Below are 21,627 nucleotides of genomic sequence, written 5' to 3'. Positions count from 1 at the left end.
GCCTGGGAACCATTCTTGAGGATACTGGCTTTGAGACTGGCTAGATTCTTGTGGCCATTTGTCCAGGGGTAGCAATGTTTGTGTGACATTTTTAGCCAATACACACATCTTGAAAACCACCCATTTTGCCCATGAAAAATGATTTTTTTTCATTATATTAATTCACAAATCATCTGGTGTGCATCTGAGACAAAGATAGTGCCAGTCTGCTACCTTAGTAATAGTTTTCTCTGGAGTGTGGATTTTTGATAAAACGCCAGCTAAATATCCTTAGAGGGGCTATCTCTGATCATAGTAATTGACCAGCGCAGAGTTTGGTTAGGAACTCATTAACATGTGCATACATATCATCTGCGTACGCTGACAGAATTTAATGTAAATTACAAACAATATAACAAGTTCCCATTATGCTGGGCTTCTCATTCTTCAAAGAACGCTTCTCTTTTAACTGCCAATCAAATGTATCCTAGAAACCTTCAGAAACTGCCAAAAAGCCTGGGATAGTCTCTCCTCTCCAATTATTCTATGTGTGGAGAGAAATAGTGAGAGTTACATTCTAAGTTACTGGCTTACCACTAAAAACAAAAATCAAAGGTCTAAAATAGATACCCAAAAGGAGATCCTTCACCAAATAAGATCTTTTGAGACATTTTTTTAATGGTAAAACTTACAACTTGCATTTTAATTTTGGGGGGGGGGCAACGGGTAGCGCAGCGTAGATATAAAAATAACAGAAACATTTTACTTTGACTACTATGTTCTCTTGAGGAGGACTGCACCCCTCCCAGTTTCTCTCCAGTCTGAGCCGCTGGATGCATGAGAACTCGCAAAGAATGTTCTCTTTTGTGGGGAGAGCTCAGCATCTACCCAACTGACCCAGCACCAACTGCTATCTCTGGAAAAACAAAACCTCCACTATTACTCGTCCGACTCTGTGAGGCTCAGAAGGGACACACCATCCCAAGTCCCCATGCTGAAGTCTCATCTAAGCAGTAGGTTTTACTCTCCCAGAAGGTTATATTCTTGGACACTTGGGAAGTTTCTTAGTGAATCCGATTTTATTTCAAGCAGAAATGCAAAATGCATCAACCCCAGATACTGGAGACATTAAGGAAGGCCAATGTCATATCTGCATGAGGGTGGCAGTGTGGGCTAGTGGAAAGAACATCGCCTGCTGGCAGACAGACTCTGCCATTTTCCTGCTGTGTGGCCTTGAGGCTCTCCAAACCACTCTGAGGCTCAGTTTTCTCACCTTTATAATGGGATGACAATACCTACCCTTGCAACTTTGTTGTGATGATTAGAGATAATGTATCCTACAAGTTGCCTGGTAAAGAGCCTGACATATAAATAAGAACCTTTGGGGGGCTTCCCTGGTGGCGCAGTGGTTGAGAGTCTGCCTGCCAACGCAGGGGACGTGGGTTCGTGACCCAGTCCGGGAAAATCCCACATGCCATGAAGCGGCTGGGCCCGTGAGCCATGGCCGCTGAGCCTGCGCGTCCGGAGCCTGTGCTCTGCAACGGGAGAGGCCACAACAGTGAGAGGCCTGCGTACTGAAAAAAAAAGAACCTTTGGGAACACTGTGCTGCAAGTCAAATGGCCATTTCCAGACCTGCTGAGACAGCTGGCGCACCCTGCTGAGGAAGGAGTGAGCTTGGAGTTTGCTCGGCCCCTAGGTGCCCCCTAAAGCTTGCCTGGGCTCCACTGGTTCCTGGATTCTTGCTAGTACAAACTAAAAAATGTCACTCGCCATCTGGTTCTGTAAGAACGAAGTCACTAGCCACTGCAATCACTGACTTTCAACACACCCTGAAAGGAGTTCAGGGCAGAGATCAGGCATGAGGCTTTCTGTGCTCTGGGAAAATCTGGTAGAACAGGCCTTGAGATAGTTAAATATTTTCAGGAGAAAATTTTATGAACTCAATTCCTTGCATCTTCTCATACCTATAAAATCACTAAAATCATGAATGAAAACATCTGCTCCTCATGGCTAACAGCAACCTTCAACCGAGATGTGTGCTTGACTGCACGTACCCCCTTCACCAGAATCACATAGATAGTGGCGTCCCTGCTACCTCTTCGGATCAGTTCCTCAGAGCTGAGAGGCTGTCTCCCAGGCTACAGTCCTCATTAAGTCCCAAATAAAACTGAATTCACAGCTCTCACGTTGTCCGTTTTTGGGGTTTTTTTTGGTTTTTTTTTCGGTCGACACTAGAATCCCCAGTGAAGGGAACCACCCCAAAGGACACTGGATTGTAGAATCATAGACCCACAAAATGTGAGCCCTAGAAAGGCGAAAGGGACCAACTACTCAACCCCTTAATTTATGAGCAAAGGGAATGCGACACAACTAGTTATGGGCAGAGTCAGAGTTACGTGACGTAATGAGATGTGAAAAAACACTCTGTCCACTTTAAAGCCACATGCAAATGAGAGATATTATGACAACGGTCTTGGTATTCCATATGATCCAGTCTGTCCTCAAGCACTATTGGAGTGTTCCAGATATCTTAAGTCAGGAGGACGATGGGGCTCCCTGTAATATTTAAAAGTTTCAAGCACAATGGCTAGAAAATCCCTCAAAAAATGGTAGTCATTGGGCTTCCCTGGTGGCGCAGTGGTTGAGAATCTGCCTGCCAATGCAGGGGCAACGGGTTCGAGCCCCGGTCTGGGAGGATCCCACATGCCACGGAGCAACTAGGCCCGTGAGCCTGCGTGTCTGGAGCCCGTGCTCCGCAACAAGAGAGGCCGCGATAGTGAGAGACCCGCGCACTGCGATGAAGAGTGGCCCCAGCTTGCCGCAACTGGAGAAAGCCCTCACGCGGAAACGAAGACCCAACACAGCAAAAAATAAATAAATAAATAAATAAACTCCTACCCCCAACATCTTCAAAAAAAAAAAAATTGGTAGTCATCCTTGTCAGCAGAGCTCCTTGTCACCCTTGGAGGTGTCATTACTGCTGAGAGAACCCCATGACCCCCCCAGCAGATCACCGTGTGCTGTGTGAAAGGCTAATTCCGGCTGGGCAGGGGGGCTCTGCACTGCCCATCCATGTTCACTCCCAGTATTTTCAGGGAAACGTAATTACTCACTTGGAGTATGACCCAGTGTCCTCCTCTGGAAGCTTTCTCCAGGGCCATTTCTGCCACCATCTCCTGACCTTGTCCTAAAGACACATTGTGGAATTTTCCCGAGTCACTTGTAAACCCAAGTCTTTTGCCTGTGGGAGGACACAACATGGCGAGAGGAAAAGTGAACCAAGGAGAGGTGAGAAGAGTTTGAAATCCTGTGGTCTGATGTCCATCTGTGGTTACTGCCACCACCTTCCAGGTCACTTTCCTGAAGAATCCAAACTAAACCTCTGTCGTTTCAACAAGCATCATTTCAAGCTCTCAACAGCTGCCTCCTCTCAAGCATTAGCAAAACCTATGGAAATCAGTTCCTCTGGTTTTGTGGTAATAAAGCTTTTGACATTTTCATAGATGGCAAGCATTGTTACCGAGCTTTACAAACTCTTGCAGGAGTAGTAAAGCATTGCCCTCATGAAAAGGAGCAACATGGGGTAGATATCACATCATTTTTTGACCAGATTGGCTCATTGGGTAAATGCAGGAGCCCCTCACGTTGTGAAGCTGTGCTTGAATCCAGCACAGTCAGGTCACAGCTCTATTAACCCGGAATTCTCCGTGCAGGTCGTGGGGGCTAGTAATCCAAAGCACAATGTGACAGTGCCTTTCACAATCAAATAGACTTGCTCTAATGACCATTATTTAGTCACAGTGGGCACAAGATTACAAGAGCATGGAGAAAATTGCCCTCTGGCCCTCATCTAGTCAAAAGGTGGAGAACAGTACAAAAGAAACTTGCATTTTATGCCAACCAGAGGAATGTTCCATTTAAACATTTCTCCAGACTACAGTGTTATTAACCTTACATTTTCCATACACTCAATCTCCAACAAATGAGAAAGGAAAAAAAAAAAAAAGGAACTAAGAAAACTATGAGCTGAAAGGAAGGCTGCGTTGTTGGCGATGGGTGAGAGGCAGGGCTGGATGGCCGGCCTGCCGGCCACTCACCAAGGATCTCTAGGTCTTTAAGGGCATCTACTCCTGGGGAGAGGATGAAGAATACTGGGGTGTCTGCGCTGCTTTCTTCAAATGCTTTAACTAAGTCCAATCTGGTTCTCTCCACATACTTTGCACCCAGTTTTTCCTCCACGAAATTCCTGTAAAAAGAAGAATGCCAAAGACAGGATCAGCGCTTCTGACCTTGAAAAGTGTCACAGCTTGAATCAGCTTAAACCACAGGCATGGGAAGGAAGCAAACTATGTTTATTACACGAGATGTTTTGTAAGAATGACAATATGAATCCACACTAGATGTATGCAGTTGAGTCCGTGAAATCCCTCGCTGCTTTAGAAGCTCTGAAAATCAGAAGCCTACGTTCCATTTTGGGGGGCTGCTGAGACTCTCCTCTGAGAACCATCAGCTGCCTGCATATGGCTTTGTATCCCCCAAATCCCCTGCCAGAGCCCCCGTTACTTATTAACAGTTCATTAGATTTGCCACAGTGCAATTTTCCAGCCTGTTGGGCTTCTCATGAATATACAAATGCTTTTTGGGGTGTTTCTAACACAGGGAAGCTCAATTAAGCAGGGATTATTTGCCAGCAGCATCAGATTTAGCAGAAAGTAAGGACTACTAAACAGAATTAACTTGTAAAGTAGGGTGTGGCAGGGGCTTCTGCAAAGGGAAAATTGGCTGAATAGACAAAGCAAAGGACAAAACCTGAGGCAAGTGAATGCTGCTGACGAAAAAGCAGCCGGCTAGGGAAGGAACCTGAGAACTCAAATTAGAATTAAGCACCATATTACCATTTAGAAGCGAAAAGGGCAAAGGAAAGGAACACTTAAACCAAGATGTAGACAGGCATTTCTGCTTTTAAATCCTGTTGGTTGTAAAGTTATAGGACTATGAGTGAATCCACAAAAGGCATTCATTTTTTGTTTGATGTGCAAAATCTTTGGAGCCAAAGGGCTGCTCTAAATAAAAACAATGGGAATCACACTTGGGTAATGCATGTTCCTGTCCTCTGACCTCTTCAGCTCTATTCCTAGAATATTTCCATAGGTTCCCTGTTTCCCCAATTGATTTCAGAATTAAGCTTTCCAGGAAGAACACGCTCAGTCTGCCGATAGACTAGCACACTGTTCAATGTTTAGCAGATTTGAACAAAAAGTAGTGACTGCAATATAAAAATTTCTGCAGAATCACTTTTCATGAACATGAACCATAATGCCTCCACCAGATACTTCTAGTCCTCAAGACAAAGTTTCCTCTAGGTTAACCTGCATTTCCCAAAGCGCTAACTGCACCCACCTGAGAGCATATGTCATTCTGTCAGGGCGCATTGCTCTCAAAATAATCAGCTTCTGTATTAAACTTTTCTTCTTCCACTCTTGTGGTAACTTTTCTTTTTCTGGACACTCGGATTCTGCCCACTTCCTCCACTGCTTGGCTGATCCTTCCACATCTCGGTCTAGGCCTTGGAACTCTTCCATGAGGGCTACTGCCTGTAATACAGTAGGGGAACAGATGGGAATGGGGTGTAAAATAGCTTAGAGTTTGAGATAAAGATGAATGTATCAAACAAACCCTGTGTAAGTAACTTGTGCTGGATAGTGTTTGTTTCCTCTCTAGATTTACTCTGTACCCTTTCCTGCCCTGCAAAGAGGGTGATTGCTAAGGATGACTTGAACAAAGCTCCCTGGTTCTCTAGCCCAGTTGGGTTTCACCAATGGGAAGCACTGGCAAGAGGGCTGGAGAAGAGAGGCGAGGGTATTTCTTCCCCAGCTCTTTCCTGTGGTGACATAGTTTGGCAGTGGCTATGTTTCTTTACAGAATGCCACAGGTTCCAAAGGTAGGCTCTCTCCCCCCCAAAAATACACTCTTTGTTCAACTTTTCTTAAAAATCACACTTTCACGTGACATTTGTTTTCTGCCAAGAGCCTGACTGATACACAACTGAACTTGAACTTATAATTCTAAAGTAATAATCTAATTAAAAATTCTATTAAAAAATAAAACCTAGGGGGCTTCCCTGGTGGTGCAGTGGTAAGGAATCCGCCTTCCAATGCAGGGGACATGGGTTCAACCCCTGGTCGGGAAACTAAGATCCTACATACCATGGGGCAACTGAGCCTGCTTACTGCAAACTACAGAGCCCACGTGTCCTGGAGCCCGTGCGCCACAACTTGAGAAGAGAAAACCCGCACGCCACAACTAGAGAGAAGCCCGTGCGCTGCAGCGAACAGCCCACGCAGACAAACAAATATTTAAAAAAAATCTAAACGCATTATAAAAATAAGGAATAACATAGTTATTTTTAATACATAGAAATGTTTCTGCTTTAGAAAAAAAGAGTAGGGTGAAACTTAGCCTATGCTGAGCATCTCTGAGGAATTCCAGAACCTCAGAGAATAAACTTTTAATACTAGGATCTTCTAACAGAAAAATGGAGTAACGATTGATGATTGGGGTTGAAGAATACTACCACTTTTTCCTCTACAGCATTCTGCTCTGCTTAAACATTTTACAATGATAGTAAATTACTATATTGCTGTATAAATTAACAAAACTATTTTGAAAAAGCAAAGAAATATTATAAAAAAGAAAACAAAATAAAGAAACTAGATTCAGGTCAACTGAAAAAAGATTATTCATTGGGTTGACAAAAAAGTACTTTTGTTTTTTAAGTAAAAATAAAAGACACATTTTTCATTTTCACCAAGAACTTTGCTGAACAATGCATTACCTTCTGCCATTTTTCAGGCAACTTCATAATCCCATCTTCCCCAAACTTTTATCTTTTCAAAGAACTGTTCCAGGTGCCTTTTACAGTCTTCCAGGGGATTGAAAATTTTTCCGTTAAGAGAATTTTGTAAAGATGGAAATCCGAAGGTGCAATGTCTGGTGAATATGGCTGATGAACCAGAACTTCCCAGCCAAGCTGTACCAGTGTTTGCCTGGTCGTCAGAGAAACATGCGGTCTTGCATTATCCTGACGGAAGATTATGTGTTTCCTGTTGACTAATGCTGGATGCTTTTCATCGAGTGCTGCTTTCAGTTGGTCTAATTGGGAGCAGTACCTGTTGGAATTAATCGTTTGATTTTCCGGAAGGATCTCATAATAGAGGACACTCCCTTCCAATCTCACCATATACACAACATCACCTTCTTTGGATGAAGGAAGACCGGCCTTAGGTGTGGTTGGTGGTGGCTCATTTCGCTTGCCCCACGATCTCTTCCATTGCACATTATTGTACAGTATCCACTTTTCATCACCCGCCACAATTTGTTTTAAAAACGGAATATTTTCATTACGTTTAAGTAGAGAATCGCTTGTGGAAATACGGTCAAGAAGGTTTTTTTTTTTTTTTGCTTAACTTATGTAGAACCCAAACAGTAAAGCAATTAACATAACTAAGCTGGGGCAAATGATTTTCAACGCTTGATTTGGATATTCTGAGTATGTTGGCTACCTCCCCCATGGTATAATGTTGATTGTTCTCAATTAACGTCTCAGTTTGATCGCTATCAACTTCAACTGGTCTACCCGACTGTGGAACATCGTCCAGTGAGAAATCCTCAGCACGAAACTTTGCAAACCACTTTTCACACGTTCGATCAGTCACAGCACCTTATCCATACACTGCACAAATCTTTTTTTTCATTTCGGTTGCATTTTTACCTTTCTTGAAATAATAAAGCATAATATGATGAAAATGTTGCTTTTTTTCTTCCATCTTTAATAGTAAAATGGCTACACAAAAATTCACCAATTAAAAAAAAATGATTTCTTTTTGGCTTTGTTGGGTCTTCAGTGCTGCACGTGGGCTTTCTCTAGTTGCGGCGAGCAGGAGCTACTCTTCGTTGCAGTGCACAGGCTCTTCATTGCAGTGGCTTCTCTTGTTGCGGAGCACGGGCTCTAGGGTGCACAGGCTTCAGTAGTTGTGGCAGGCAGGCTCAGCAGTTGTGGTTCGCGGGCTCCAGAGTGCAGGCTCAGTAGTTGTGGCGCACGGGCTTAGATGCTCTTCGGCATGTGGGATCTTCCCAGACCAGGGCTCGAACCCGTGTCCCTTGCATTGGCAGGCAGATTCTCAACCACTGTGCCACCAGGGAAGCCCCAAATTCACCAATTTGGGTAAGTCTTTTTAAAAAATTAATTAGTTAATTAATTTATCTTTGGCTGCATTGGGTCTTCGTTGCTACGCGCGGGCTTTCTCTAGTTGCGGTGAGCAGGAGCTACTCTTCGTTGCGGTAGGTGGGCTTCTCTTGTTGTGGAGCATGGGCTCTAGGTGTGGGGGCTTCAGTAGTTGTGGCTCACAGGCTCTAGAGCGCAGGCCCAGTAGTTGTGGCGCACGGACTCAGTAGCTCTGCGGCATGTGGGCTCTTCCAGGACCAGGGCTCGAACCCATGTCTCCTGCACTGGCAGGCAGATTCTTAACCACAGCGCCACCAGGGAAGCCCGATAAGTCGTCTTCTTTAAATGCATGCTGATATGACAGCTGTCACATACAATCTAACAAAATGGTTTTGAATGAATTAAAGACAACTAAGTGCTACTAGAGCCATTTATGGAAAAAAACAAATGAACCTTTTGGCCAACCCAATATATTCCTCGACTTTAACCAAAGGTCCTATACATTATACATATTTATTAACAACTTTCCCATCCATAAATAAGTCACAAGTTCCTTTACCTCCAAATAAGAAAAGGGAAACTAGTAGATATTTGTGGAAATGTAAATTGGTGCAGCCACTATGGAAAAGAGTATGGGAAGTTCTTCAAAAAATTAAAGATAGCATATATCTACAACTGAAATGGTGTATATCACCTGTATTTTTTAAACTACATTTCTACATTTTAGAGAACAGAGATTTGAAACAAGATTTAGCAATTGAAAAATCATGTTCCTAACATACCTTAATAGCGCTCCATGACTGATTAGTTAGGAAGTCAACAGGACTCATGTAAGTGTATTCAACTGTGAACCGAAGCAGGAAATCCAATTCAAGAGGATCTATCTCTTTCTTTCTCAGCAAAATCTTGAGAGTACACAAAATTGAAAAGGTCATTTGGCTTGCATCAAAATCAAGGACGCAGTCACCACTTAATAGATATGACTGAACAGGCAGAAATAAGTCTTCTGAGAATTCCTATAGATATATATCTGTTCTGTAGTTGAAATAAGGAAACTTAGATTATGCTCATGATCTCAAAATACTGATTGTAAATCTAATGGCAAATAATTACTAAGCCTGGTTTATTTCCATTTTAATACCTGTGCCTATTAGCAGCATATTTGAAATATGCTTTCATATTTAGCCTTCTACCGTTAGATCAAACCTGTCTTGAAACTCATTACACAAATTGAAAAAGCCTCAGATGACAATGGATTGAATTACAAAACAAAAGGTAAAACTAGTATTGTAAGTTAGTCCTGGTATAGAAATTATATCCAATAAACTGCAAGATGTATTAAAGATTTTTCTTATATGTGAGATTATGTTGAGAAAAACTGGAAATTGTTGTTTTACAGATACAACTAAACAAACACATCACGAACTGAACCTTTAGACATGCTGGTTACAGAACTGTTTAGGAGTCCATAGAACACTTGAGTGGAGGGCACAAATGAAATATTTCTAATTTCCTCATAAAAACTATAACACCTTACAAAATTAAGCAGGTAAAATGTTTGAGGTTTGTGCTATTTTAAAATTCTAGATATTTTCAAAATGCATTATGGGTGGTAATATGTATCAAAATATTATCTTATTGGATAATTTTTCTTAATTCAATTTGATTTACTTCAACAAACAAGAAATTGTCCACGTATATATGAAGATTTGACTTATGTAGACTGTCAGTATTTCACATAGATTATAATTTACCTAGATATTCTAAAAAGAAGTTTTCAATAGATGTGCACACATGTATATGCATGTCATGTTTTATCACCCCTGGTCCATTACTGTTCATGAGCAATATGTATAAACACAAAAATTTCAGCAAAATCCACAAACAATCTGATTAAAAAATAGGCAGAGGAACTGAATAGGCATTCTACCAAAGAAGGCATACAAATGGCTGACAGATACATGAAAGAGTGCTCAACATGACTAATCATCAGGAAAATGCAAATCAAAAACACATGAGATATCACCTCACACCTGTTAGGATGGCTATTAGCAAAAAGACAAGAGATGACAAATGCTGGTGAGGATGTGTGCACTGTTGGTGGGAATGTAAACTGCAGTGGCTACTATGGGAAATTGTATGGACGTGCCTCAAAAAAATTAAAACTACAACTATTACAGAATCCAGCAGTTCTACTTCTGGGTGTATATTCATAGGAAATGAAATCACTGTCTCAAAAAGATATCTGTACTAGGTTCACTGCAGCATTATTTACAATAGCCAAGACATAAAACAACAACCTGAGTGTAGTGTCCATATATGGATGAATGAAGAAAATGTGGTATATATGTGTGTGTGTGTGTATAATGTGTGTGTATGCACACACATATATATAATGGAATATTATTCAGCCATAAAAAGAAGGAAACCCTGTCATTTGCAACAGTAAGGATGGACCTTTAGGGCATTATGCTAAGGAAAAAAGTCACACAGAGAAAGATAAACACTGTATGATCTCACTTGTATGTGGAAACTTAAAAAACAGAATCACAGATACAGAGAACAAACTGGTGGTTGTCAGAGGTGGGTGCTGAGGGGTGTAGAAATGGATGAAGCTAGTCAAAAGGTATAAACTGTCAGTTATAACATAAGTCCTGGGATGTAATGTACAGCATCGTGACTATAGTTAACACTACTGTATTGCATATTCGAAAGTTGCTAAAAGAGTAAATCTTAAAAGTTCTCATCATGGATAAAAAAAGGTAACTATGTACAGTGATGAATATTAACTAGACTTATTGGGTAATCATTTCATAACATATACATATATAAGATCATTACACTGAACACATAATATGTCATGTGTCAATTATCTCTCAATAAAATTGGGAGAAAATTGAAAAGAAAAAAAATTCATTTTGTAATGTATTTCTCCTGTTTATCACATACATTATAAAATGATTACACCCACATATTACTTTTTTAACCCAAAGGAATCTATTAATACCAAAAGTATTGAAAGAAGTGATAATTTATCACTATCAACAGCAGGTATTTTATTTCATTTTATTTTTTTTAACATCTTTATTGGCGTATAATTGCTTTACAATGTTGTGTTAGTTTCTGCTATATAATAAAGTGAATCAGCTATATGCATACATATAGCCCCATATCCTCTCCCTCTTGCGTCTCCCTCACACCCTCCCTATCCCACCCTTCTAGGTGGTCACAAGGCACCAAGCTGATCTCCCTGAAGAGCAGGTATTTTAAAATGCCTTCTTTGAGCAAGGCACTCGGGAGGACACAAAAGAAATGACATCTTTCATCACGTTTGGAACTGATAGAAAAAGTTACACAGCAAGTGAACTAATAAAAGGACCACATTCTTATTTCATCTAGGAATGTGGTCCTCAATGTTTCTTTCTCATCACGGGCACTTTTATTTAAACAGAATCTATTGCAGAAGTCCACATCAAAAAGAGTAAAAGGGGGCTTCCCTGCTGGCGCAGTGGTTGAGAGTCCGCCTGCCGATGCAGGCGACGTGGGTTCGTGCCCCGGTCCGGGAAGATCCCACATGCCGTGGAGCAGCTGGGCCCGTGAGCCATGGCCGCTGAGCCTGCGCGTCCGGAGCCTGTGCTCCGCAACGGGAGTGGCTACAACAGTGCGAGGCCCGCATACAGCAAAAATAAATAAATAATAAAAGCGTAAAAGGGTAGTAGATCTCACTGAAGGTAGGAGTGTGAAATGTGGAGCTCCTTTCACCCATTCACTGTTTTTGAAAGGGGCTCTGAAAATCTCCTAGGAGCACTCAGATCTGGAAAGCTGAGCTTGAGATTCTCTCCAAGGAACTCCCCGGTAGTACCTGGGAGGTCTGTACAGGACCTGGGAAGGTGAGGCCAATGTCTCATTGACCTGTTCTCCAGGATGACAGCTGATGTGGCTGCCCAAAGTGCAAACCCACCCAAACCAATGCACCCTGACCTACTAGCAGGTTGTCATATGCCCAAGTTCCCTCTACGAAATGGAAACTCTCCTCATGCTGCAAAGAGCTTTCAAAAAAACTTCCCTTCAGCAGCAGTACATAATAAACAGAGATGCATGACTTTGGTTCTGGGGCTGCTTCTGAGTGACTGATTTCCTTACCTGAAAAGCCATCTGGGACAGGAAGGTGAGTCTGTCCTTCTCAAACAGCGCCTGGCTGGTGTAGAGGAAGACGGCGTGGGTGATGCTCTCGGTCAGGACTGAGATGCGTCCCGGTGTGTCCTCTACCTTGTCGGCCTGCTCGATGGCTCTGTGGAACAGCATGTTGAAAGCCTGGGGAATACAAGTGACCGTTAAAGGGTGACAACTGGTGGCTGGATGTCTAGCTAGTCTCAGGCACACAGGCTACAGTTTACTATGGGGAGAGAGAATGGGACAGGTTTTTACAAAGATTCTGTGAGCTCTTAGAACAGCTTCCGGCGCATGGTAAGTTCTCACTGAAAGTTTGCTGCCATTACTATTATTTTTTAACATTATTTCATAAAATCTACCCACATTTCCTCCCTAACCAATTGAACTGCACTGTCCTCTCTTCTTCTACCCATGCACTTTAAAAAAATTTATATTTTTATTTTTAATTGTGGTAAAGCACCCAAAGTGTAAATTTACTGTCTTAATAGTTTTAAGTGTACCGTTAAGTAGTATTAAGTATTTTCACATTGTGGTACAACCAATCTCCAAAATGTTTTCTTCTTGAACAACTGAAACACTGTTAAACAACAGCTCATTTAAAAAACTCATTTAATTATAACTCCCTATTCCCTCTCCCTCCAGCCCCTGGCAATCACTGTTCTACATTCTGTTTCTATAAGTTTGACTGCTCTAGATACCTAACATAGTGGAATTATATACTATTTGTCTTCTTGTGACAGGCTTGTATCACTTAGTATAATGTCTGCAGCATTCATCTATGTTGTAGCATGTGTCAGAATTTAGCCTTCCTTTTTAAAGCTAAATAATATTCCATTGTGTGTACATACAACATTTTATTTATCTGTTCACCCAGTGATGGACATTTGGTTTGCTTCCACCTTTTGTCTGTTGTGAATAATGCTATGAACATAGGTGTACAAATATCTCTGAGACCATATTTTGATTCTTTTGGGTATATGTCCAGAAGTGGAGTTGCTGAATCATATGGCAATTTTTTTAAAAGAACTGTCATATTGTTTTCCAAAGTAATTGCACCGTTTCACAATCCTACCAACAGTTCACAAGGGTTCCAATTTCTCCAGATAGTTGCCAACACTTGGTATTTTCTTTCTTTCTTTTTCTTTTTAAAAAATATTGTAGCTATCTTAATAGTTGTGAAATGGTATCTCATTGTGATTTTGATTTGCATTTTCCTAAAGATTAGTGATGTTGAGCATCTTTTCAAATGCTTATTGGTCATTTGTATGTCTTCTTTGGAAAAATGTCTATTCAAGTTCTTTGCCCATTTTTTAACAGGCTATTTTTTTGTTTCTATTATTCCACCCAGGTACTTTTGTGATCCCCTTTAATTATCTTGTTCTTTTTAAAATCACTCAATATTTCTTTCTTACTCTATCGTATGCCCTGGTAACAATGGAGCTGAATAGATTTTTACATATATCTACATATATTTAAATACATAGGTAAATATATCTAAATATCTATATCTATAAATAGATATAACATAAAATATTAAATTTTTTGACTGGTGGACAGGGACCAAAGACCACAGACTGATTGGGCTTGAATTATGTATATGTGACTGAAAGTAAAACCCTACAATGACAGACATATAGTAAATATTGGTAAGAAGGTATTAACAAAGTACTCAATATTTACATTTTAATTTACACACAATAAAATGCACCATTAAGTATACAGCTCGAGTTTTGACAAATGTATATACTTCCGTAACAATCACTGCAATCAAAATGTAGAAACGTTCTATTTATGTCATCCCCCCACGCCAGAAGTTCTCATGTGCCTCGCTGCAATCCATTCCCACCATACCTACCCCTGCCCACTGCTGAGTGTTTCTGTCGCACCAGATTCATTTTAGGATCATATAAGTATGTACTTGTAGTACTTTGTTTTTGAATATGTTTTCATTTCCTTTGGGTAAATACTTAGAGTAAAAATGTTAGGATCGTTTTGTAAGTGTATGTATAACTTTATGAGAAACTAACAAATTGTTTTCCAAAATGGCTTTAACACTTTGCATCCCCACCAGCAACATGAAAGATTTGCAGTACCACATCGGTGCTAACACTTGTTACTGACAGTCTTGTAAAATTTTAGCCATTCTATTGGGTATACAGTAATACGTCATTCTGCTTTTACTCTGCATTTCTCTGATGACTGCTGAGCATCTTAAAAATGGGCTTGTGGGCAATACTTATGTCTTAGTATACATGGGCAAAGCTTTCTATTTTTTAATTGCATTGTCTTACTATTGAGTTTTCTATTCTGATATAAGTTCTTTGTTAAATACATGTATTGGAAATAACTTACTGGTCTATGGCTTGTCTTTTCATTTTCTTCATGTCTTTTCAAGACGATAAATTTTTAATTTGATAAGGTTCAATTTATCAATGTTTTTCTTTCTCTGGTATCCTAAGAATAAATCTTTGCCTAACCCAAAGCCCAAACATTTTCTTCTATTGTTTTCCTAGAAATTTTATAGTTTAGCTTATTCATTTTGAGCTCCTTTTGTATATGGAGTAATGTAGTGGCTGAGGTTCATTTTATTCCAAGTGGATATCCAGTCATCCCAGCACCACTTGTAAAAACTATCCCCTCTTCATTGGCATTCACTGCAAAAAATCAGTTGACCATACATTTGTGGGTCTGCTTCCGGACTGTCTGTTCTGTGCCATTGATCAGTGTATTTTTCTTTAGGCCAATAAGTGTAATAAGTCTCAAAATCATGTACTGTAAGTCTTACACATTTGTTCTTCTTTTTCATTATTTAGTTATTTTTAAATACTTTGCATTTCTACACAAATTTTAGAATCAGTTTGCCAATTCCTACAAAAGAAGCCTTCTTGGATTTTGATTAAGACTGAATTAAAACTGTAGATTAATTTGGAGAGAACTGAAATCTTAACAATATTGACTGTTCCAAGCCACAAACATGGTCTCTCTCACCATTGAGTTAGACCTCCTTTAATTTTCTAAACAATGTTTTGTAGCTTTTAGTATGCAGATGTGTATTTGTTTTGTTAAAATTATCCCTAAGAGTTCCAAGATTTGGAAGCTATTGTAAATACTACTGAGGTATTACTTTTATTTTTCAATTGTTTGTTCCTCATATATAGAAATACAATGAATTTTGTATATTGATTTTATATCCTGCCATCTTGCTAAAAACTCACTTCAGCTTTTTTGTAGATTTCTTATGATTTTCTACATAAATGGTCAGGTCATCTGTGAAAAAAAAAGACAGTTTTTCTTCTCTTTTAAAATTTCTGTGTCTTTTATTGTATTCCTTCACTGGCTATAACCTCCAGCACAGTACTGAATAGAAGTGTTAAGAGAAGACATCATCGTTTTGTTCCTGATCTTAGGGGAAAGCATTCAATTTTTCAACATTAAGTATAATGTTAGCTGAAAATTTTTACAGATGCCCTTTATCACACAGAGAAGTTACCATCTATTCCCAGTTTGCTCAGTTTTTTTTTTCTTTTTTAACCAGGTGTTGAAATTTGTCAATTTCTTTGTCTGCATCCATTGAAGTTATTATGATTTTTCTCTTTTTTATTCTATTAATATGAAGAATTACATTGTGTTGCTTTTTAATGCTTAACCAACTTGCATTCCTGGCATAAATCCCACTTGAGCATTATAGATTATGCTGGCGGGGGCTGCTCTGTAGTTTTCTTTCCTTGTAATACCTTAGTCTAGTTTTGGTAGTTGAGTAATCCTGGGCTGTGTTATTTTTCTCCTTCTACCCTGCAGCTGTTCTGAAATCCAACCCCACTGTGCTTCTCAGAATTTCTGCACGTGTTTCACATTACTAGACACTTGCTAGTTATTCTCGACTCTTCCTCTTTATTTTTTCCCATATCCAATCCATCTCGCAAGGGCTGATTATTCTAGCTTCAAACCGTAAGTCTATTCACTTCTGAGTCTTCTGCCATCATGGAAGTTATCTGCTTACAGCCTTTCAATGGCTTCTTTTGGCCCACACGCTATAATCCAAACTCCCCAGCATAGACCTCATGTGATCTAGACCCTCCTACCTCTCAGGACTCATGTCTTGCCATCTTCTCCCTCACTCATTACCCTCCAGCCACACAGATTCATTCACCTGGAATCTCAAAAACTCTTTCCTGTCTCACACATCATTTTTTTCTCCAAACACTCTTTACACAGCCAAATCCTGTGTAACCTTTAGCAATCAGCTATGATCTCACTTCCTCGGAGGTCTTCCCTGAGCCTAACAGCCCCTCGCACTGTATTTGTCACTTTTATACACACACACATCTACATATCTCCACTCATATCTGTGTTTTCCAAACTGTACACTCAGTAACCAGCACAGCATCTGGCACTATCATTGATCTCAATAGCTATTTGTTTAAAAACTGAATGATAGAATGAATGAATACTGCCCAGAGGCAGAATGGTACAAAGTAAAGAGCATGGGCTTTGGAATCAGCCTTGGGTTCAAATCCTGACTCTTACAATTATGAAATGTGAATTCTTTGGCAATTTATTTAAAATCTGAACATGTTAGTTTTCAAAATAGGGATAAAATAATATACTTTAATGAGATGTTTCAGGCATAAGAATGCACCCAAAGTATGAACATGCCTTGCATGTAACAATGGCTCAATGAATAGTTATTCTCACTTTTTATCCCTCTATACCAAAATAAAACGCAAAATCTTTTTATGAAACAGGTACACTTTCATAAGAAAAGTAGAGGAGCCTCCAGGAGAATTCCCTTATATATATATTAAACTCCTTAAGACTCTGCTTAAGAACAAAAACTAGGTACTGTGATGTTGCACAGTTTAATTATCTCAAAGCCTTATTGAAAATTATAAATGAAAGTTACTGAGAAAAGTGAGGATTTTTTTCTCTGCCTCGTTTTTGTTTTGCTAGCTAGGTCCTGGAGATTCCTTACTGGATGCACTGATTGCTTAAAAATAAATTCTAAACTTCCAGAAACAAGTTGAACTCCTCAAGTTTAAATTTTTTCTTAGCTTAGTCATCATTACCTTCAAAGAGAATTGATAGATGGGGTTGATTTTTCTGAGGTCATTAATAACAAAATAAAGCAGAGATGCTCTTGCTGCCACTGGTCTGTAACATTGTCGGGCCTCGTTGATTTTTCTTTCATTTTCTTCAGCTTCAATGACCTACGGTGGGATCAGACAACATAAGTAACTTACTCGTCATATTGTCTATGTGATGGAAGGGACATATCTGAAATGAGAAATTAGTAGTATTAAAATAAATAACATGTATGGTATCTCTGTGCTTGGGCTTTTCTAAAATCATAAAATTCATATTTTAAAATAATCTTTTTATAAGCTGAGTTTTAAGTGAGAATGGACATAACTCTAGCTGTGTTAATGATTACAGAGTAAACAAACCTGATTGTTTTTGGTTCTACAGAATTTATTCTGAGTAATGTCACCTTCCTGCCTCCCCTCTCTCTTTCAGGGGTTAATAACCCAGCTATATCACCTCCCAGGGATAGTGAAAAGTCTGCTGGGTCAATTCAATGCCAATAACTTTATTAGTCAACAAGGTATACAAAAGCAGCCAAGGTCAGTAAAATATCCAACAGCCGTGCTTACTAAAAAGCCTTTATAGTAAGACTCTCGTGACTCTCTACACCTGACTTTGCACCAGATCGTCCATATGCTCATATAGTTCCATTTAGTTTATCTTTGTATTAGCCTCTGGGGACATTCAGAGAGATAATTAAACATGCACATCATCGTCAACTAACATATTCATTTTTATTCAAGACACAAATCTCTTCTGTCTAGGATTACTGCTGGTCCTACGGCTTTATAAGATACAGTATTTGTCGAACCTTTTTTTTATAGACTTCATTCATCATACTTGTATGTAAACGGAAATAGAGAAAATGTAGAGCAGAGAGGGAAGTCCCAACATGACAATATATTAGGAAGATAGGAAGAGTCATTTTAAGAGACAATTAGAAGGTAACTTCAAAGCTAAGACCTAATTTACTTAATTGCTCTAATCTTTACCATCTTAGCAGCCACCTAGAATTCACTTACTTAAAAGGATAGAGTAATCTGGGATTCCATTTCCTCGCTTAAACTAAGACAAATATATTGGATGTGTGGTGACACAGCCTTGGCTGGGTAATTAATAGATTACTTAGTAATGAGGATACCCCAGAAAACAAATGAGTGTTCCTCTCATTTCGAAACATCAGCATTTTAAGGGCCAGTGGCCATTTGTGAACGTCCAAAGTGCATAAGGCACACTGGGACACATGTTGGATGTTCAGAAGGAAGTCTACTAAATGAACATTTTTTTCTAGCTTTTAGGAAATGTCACTTTCCTGGGAGAATAGTGCATTTGAGAGCAGCAGGAGATCACCCCTTGCTCAGTCTCCCAGCACTGCAGGCCTGTAAACAAAACTTCAACTCTAAGTATTTCTCTAAAATGTACAACAGACCAGGAAGACTGTGATGAGACTGTAGGATGTCGGTTTCCCAAAGGAGGCTAAGCCTTTTAAGATTTTAGACTACATAAGCCAGCAGGGCCCAATTTTCTTCAAATTTAGTCACTCAGGAAAAAAAGAATAGCCTGACAGAGTCTAATCTGAAAGAGTGGATCTTTGTTGCGTTAGGGAGAAGCACAAGTTCAACCACCTCTATCTCCATTCAGAACCCCACACAGTCCACTTTTTAAGGGCAGTTTATGAAAAGACCGGAATTCCACAAAGTGTCAGTACTCTTCGAGAATGGCCAAGTTGGATTACAATTTCACCCCGAGCACTTCATTCAAATAGAGCATTAAACCCCGCCAGGCAGCCTTTGCCTTTTCCTACCTTGCACTCTACCTCTGCCGCGGTGGCCTTTGCTCTCTCCAGGCTCTCTACCAGTTTGGTGTCATCTAGAAAGCTCCCCTCTGCCTCAGAGAGACGCAGAAAGAGGTCGTCCTCTAGATACTTCAGCTCTATCTTAAAGTCATTTTGGCGCTTTGTCAAAACCAACTAAAGCAAACCAAGAAAAATGTGAGAAAAGTGATTAAATTCATGGTTTTAAGCAGAGTTTCCTTAATCATCAATTTCATGGAATCATATATAATAAAACACACTTAGCATTAAAATTGTACTAATCAAAAATTTTAAAAATTCTTTTAAAGAACATTCAGAAGGCATGGTAAGAGCTGGTTGCACTCCAGGGTCCAGAGCATGACCATATATCATATCATTCATTTAACCTATAGGAAGAAACTTCTGGTTTCTGCTTCAAATTGAAAGAGAGAAAAGTCATTATTTCCATCCTCACACAGGAAAAAAGCTAAACATACCAGCCCTTACTTACCCATCAGAGAACTGAGGTCACAGGGCAACTGTCACCCTGAAAACTACAGAGATGGGTGGATACAGATAATCACGGGTTCTCAAGAACATTTAAGTAGTCATCAAGTAATTCCTGGAGGCAGAGCTTGAGAGTTAAAAACTCCCGGGGGCCCAGGCAATCTCTTAGGCAGAGGAAGCATGGGGAAGATTCCTCTGTAACCTGGGCAGAGAGAAAGAGAGCCCTCTCTACCCTGATCAGAGGAAGAGATAGCTCTCTACCCTGGGCAGAGGAAAAGAGATCCCTCTCTTCCTTCTAACCTTCCAGGGCACGTACCTGCTTCTCTAGCCCTGCTTTCCATGACTAGTATGTGTCTTTGCTTGCCCTAGTCACCTGCATCAAACAAGACCTACAACTAGCCCATTTCCTGTGGCACAATCCTAACTACTTATCAGAAATACCCTTGAGTTGCTACTTGACTGTTCAGATACACCCTCGTTTTTCTCAATTAGACTGAAAGATCCTGGAGGGCAGGCATGCCATCTTACACTCCTGTGTCTGGCAGTATAATTTGTGCACTGAATAAGTGTTGGGGGGATGATTTCATAACTTTTACCTTAAGTTTCTCCAAATCTGGCCTTTCAATACTGACAACCTCTGCCAGCAGCTGGGCTTCCAGACCATCTTCTGTGACCGTGAAATTGAGGAGGGTTGTCTGAGCTTGCAATTCTGGCTTATAGTGAGGATTTGCCAGTTTTGTGTGAAGGATAAGACGAAAGTTGCGGTGAAATTCACACTCTTTATCCCCAATCTTGATATACCTAAAGGGGGCACAACAAAGACAGGAGACTCTCGTGCACCATAACTGATATGAAGGTGTCACTCCATTCCTGTATTCTAGTGATGTATACAGGCCGTAAAACCAGGTGATTTACGATTCTTCATCTACTCTCTGTTTCCCTAAAGTGTAAGAGGAATAGAAATGATCTGCGAAACCTCTATGTGATTAAGTTTCCTTACATGGAAAACAGTGATAATAGTAGTACTCACCTCATAGTGTCACTGTAACAATTAAATACAATAAATCATATAAAGAATCTGTAACAACAAATACTAGCTTTATTTACTATATTATGCTTTCTGTGATTAACCTTCTATTAAACATTGCTATTCTTTAAGGATAAACTAAAATGAGTATGTATGCATTTATGTATGTGTATATATGTGTGTCTATACATACACACATAAAATTTATGTACATGAAAAATACGCAGACTTGTCCTTAAACATGCTTAATTCAAGCTACTTAAAATTAGGCAGAAGAGATCCTTTTTTCTAAGCCCTTGTCATGTGACTATGAGTAATGGTGGCAAAAAAAATTTTTCAATAAAAATTAAAAACATACAAATTCCTTGGGCACTTTACCCAGTCTTAATACTTTGGGCACTGGCTCAGAAGCAAAGTTTAGGAAGCCTGTTGTGTGGGATGCATGGACAACATTCTTGCAAGCTCCGTCTCACACAGGGATGGGCTTTCAGTGACCACGCTTCTTTTTGTGTCCCTGTTCCTCTGGCCACGGGGACCCAGAAGCAGGTATTTCATCGGATCTGTTCCAACCAGAGTAACCTTTCCTGGGATTTAGTATTGGGACAGGGAGAAGAGAGAGTTGGAACTGGAGCCAAGCTCGTGTTGAAGTCACTGTCTTGCTGGTGAACCAAGCAGCAGAGGAGGACCGTCCTGGTGACCCAGAAAAGAAGAAGTAAACCCGTATTCAGATGAAAGAGTAACACAAAGGAAGCATGTTCGGGGCTTCCAGGTCCCCTCTTCCTTGAAGCCTGGCTGCATCGTCCCCTCAGTTGCCATGGTACCCTGTAGCATTCTAATAGTCT

At 40.0% G+C, this 21,627-nt stretch overlaps 1 protein-coding gene across 1 annotated transcript in view; it reads right to left on the bottom strand.

The window, feature by feature from the left end:
* The window catches only part of DNAH11 (dynein axonemal heavy chain 11), a 312,578-nt gene that overhangs the window by 26,275 nt on the left and 264,676 nt on the right, over positions 1-21,627 (bottom strand). The window contains 8 exon segments of the mRNA XM_067042643.1: positions 3,094-3,221; positions 4,078-4,226; positions 5,381-5,574; positions 8,987-9,109; positions 12,348-12,518; positions 17,444-17,584; positions 19,264-19,428; positions 20,355-20,559. Of these exon segments, the coding sequence (XP_066898744.1) occupies positions 3,094-3,221; positions 4,078-4,226; positions 5,381-5,574; positions 8,987-9,109; positions 12,348-12,518; positions 17,444-17,584; positions 19,264-19,428; positions 20,355-20,559 (1,276 nt within the window).

The sequence above is a fragment of the Kogia breviceps genome, chromosome 9 (genome assembly GCF_026419965.1).
Source record: "Kogia breviceps isolate mKogBre1 chromosome 9, mKogBre1 haplotype 1, whole genome shotgun sequence".
In the NCBI taxonomy this organism is placed as follows: Eukaryota; Metazoa; Chordata; class Mammalia; order Artiodactyla; family Physeteridae; genus Kogia; species Kogia breviceps.
Note: the sequence above shows the minus strand (reverse complement) of the source record. Positions and strands in the feature narration are given on the sequence as shown.